The 2,522-nt window shown below is 31.6% G+C and overlaps 1 protein-coding gene across 1 annotated transcript in view; it reads left to right on the plus strand.

Annotated features, from left to right (window-relative positions):
• Window positions 1–352: 352 nt before the first annotated feature.
• Window positions 353–2,522, plus strand: part of LOC108751057 — a 5,570-nt gene continuing 3,400 nt past the window's right edge. Inside the window, exons 1-2 of the mRNA XM_018491002.1 lie at window positions 353–829; window positions 1,546–1,727. Of these exons, the coding sequence (XP_018346504.1) occupies window positions 532–829; window positions 1,546–1,727 (480 nt within the window). The 5' untranslated portion in view covers window positions 353–531. The remainder of the gene's footprint in view (window positions 830–1,545; window positions 1,728–2,522) is intronic.

Genomic DNA, 2,522 nt, shown 5'->3' on the forward strand with positions numbered 1-2,522 from the left:
AAAACTGTAATTTTGTAGATAAAACAAATAAAGATAAAACTCACACATATATACAAACAAGTTAGGCAGGAAAGACGATAACATTATACATTACGATGGCCAATGGCGTTATAAGGCTGCTAAAGAATCGGTACAAAGATAAAGTTGAGAGAGAGTCCGGACATTAATTCAAGGCAATTCCTATACAACTTAGATCTGTAATATTGCAGCAAAAAATTCATTAATGTTTATCACGCACCGAAATCTGCAGAAGCCCGCGGATCCTGAAGCTTATGAGGATCCGCGGATTTTGAGGCTCGTTGGTGTGTTATACCAGTTGCGTCGATGTTAAAAACGCTCCTGACGATAACATTACAAGATGTGCCCGTTATTTGCAAGTAGCGCAGAGAGTGTAATGTTTAGAGCCTCGATTAGAGTTCTGAGATCGCGTCAACTGTAGTTGACTCTCCCCACTTAGTTGATAATTAAACCAGACCAGTCGCTTGGCAGTAACTGTGTTGTAAGCAACGAACAGAAGTCGACGCATTAAAAATGTTGAAGATCACACGTTTCCGCGATGTTTGGACAAAATGTCCTTTGACAAGATTATACACGCAGAAAGTAAACATCGGAGTTATCGGAGCAGATTTACAAAAGGAAATAGACAAAATGCAACGCATCAGATCGTCAGGGCAACCGCCTAAAGTCTGGAAGCAGATAGAGAAAAAGGATAAAGACGGGAAACTGATGAAGTTCACGATTCAGGAAATTCCCGAAGATCGGTATGAAGACGCGGTTCAACACATGTGCACATTCTTCTTAGCCGATGAACCAACTTGCCAATGTTTAAGTAAGTTTCACCGATAATATGAAAACTCAGTGTTCTTTTGATGACTTTTTCTTTTATTGTCCATGAATTTGATTGTAAGAAAAAATAAGTAAAGCTGACGTTTTAAAAACATAGAGAAATCTTACAGATTATTTTTATTTTTATAGCATTTTCGACCTGAGTGGGTTTTCACTGAGTTGGATTGGATAACGTTCTACTACTGGTTGATGTTACATTATGTTTTATCCAATAGGAGAGCATATACTGCAGTGCATTAATTCGCTGGGTTGTAGTAGAGGCCCGACTTATCGACTTATCGATTTATTTTTTACTCAAATACTTCATCAACTTTACAGAAAAACTGCAAGAGACAAAAATCATTTATTTTCTTCTCATAGAACTCTAAAAATTTTTTCAGAATTTTTTATCAACTTTTTAGTACTGCATTTTCTTATTTTCGATAAGTCAGGCCGCTACTATGGCCCAGCGAATTAATGCACTGCACTGTACAACGTCATTAATTCACACATGTGTTATATTGCAATTATATTGTTGAGAAATTACAACTAACATGTACGTTACATGTAAATTGATATTTGCTGAGAACAAATTGATACAAACTCGGACCGAATACGCTATTAAAATAATACTTAATATAGGGAAGAAAATGATTACCTTTTATAATTATATTTAGTTACATCTATTCTTTGTCACTTTTTATTCTATCTTTTTTGTAGATGCAGTAAACGATCCTTTATTTATACAAGACATAAGCACGCTATGGCGTCTACTAGTTGCACAAGGTATATCCATAGCTGCATTTACCGACAATCCTAACGGTGGAAAGCCTGTAATTGCTGGCATGAATACTTTGGGTATTGGTGTTAAAAATAAGAAAGACAGCATTTCTGATTATCAGGTTAGTTGCATAAAGCAAGTTTTGTTAATATAAATCAGATTATTCTATTCAAGTTCATCATTGCTCCAAGAAGTTTTAAAATCCTTATAAAAAAGTGTGTTTATAATATAATTACATATAATATAATATAATGTAATTATATTATATTACAAATGAATACGAAGATAGATCAAACACGAGCTTAAAAATAAGATGATAAAGTTTATTAATTATATCATAAAAGACGTGAGTTTTTCACGATAATTAATAAATGGAATGTTTCAACTTTTTACTTAATCATTCTCAGCTATTACAATAATAAGAATTGTATAAGATTAAAACCTGTCTTTCTATTCATTTGTATTTACATATTCGAGCAAGAAAATCATGTTATATTATATAAATTGATAAAATGGCTTAATTGAAATAAATCAAATATAGATAATAATAAGGGCTACGAGCCAATTAAAATTAATAAAACTTAAAACTAAAAATATTTAAAACTAAAAATATAAAAAATTAAAAATATAAGTACATACGTTTTGTCGCTAATCGGGTCATTCTCAATTAAAAAAAATTAAAATAATAATGTTACTATAATAACAGTCAGATTCTCATATAGAAATAACACTGTTTTGTGCGTTATGTAGTAGATTAAAAAATGTAGATACATGTCGAATGCTTCTGTTCCCTCTTCATTAAGAATATATGGTCCATTAAAATTAAAATAAAACGTTGAAATCAATATGATTGGAAGTGGTGCTCTCATTTTTCTTCTATGAAAATAATCTATTCACAAGAATGTTTTTTTTTTTT

This window comes from Trachymyrmex septentrionalis, unplaced genomic scaffold (genome assembly GCF_001594115.1).
Source record: "Trachymyrmex septentrionalis isolate Tsep2-gDNA-1 unplaced genomic scaffold, Tsep1.0 scaffold11, whole genome shotgun sequence".
NCBI lineage: Eukaryota > Metazoa > Arthropoda > Insecta > Hymenoptera > Formicidae > Trachymyrmex > Trachymyrmex septentrionalis.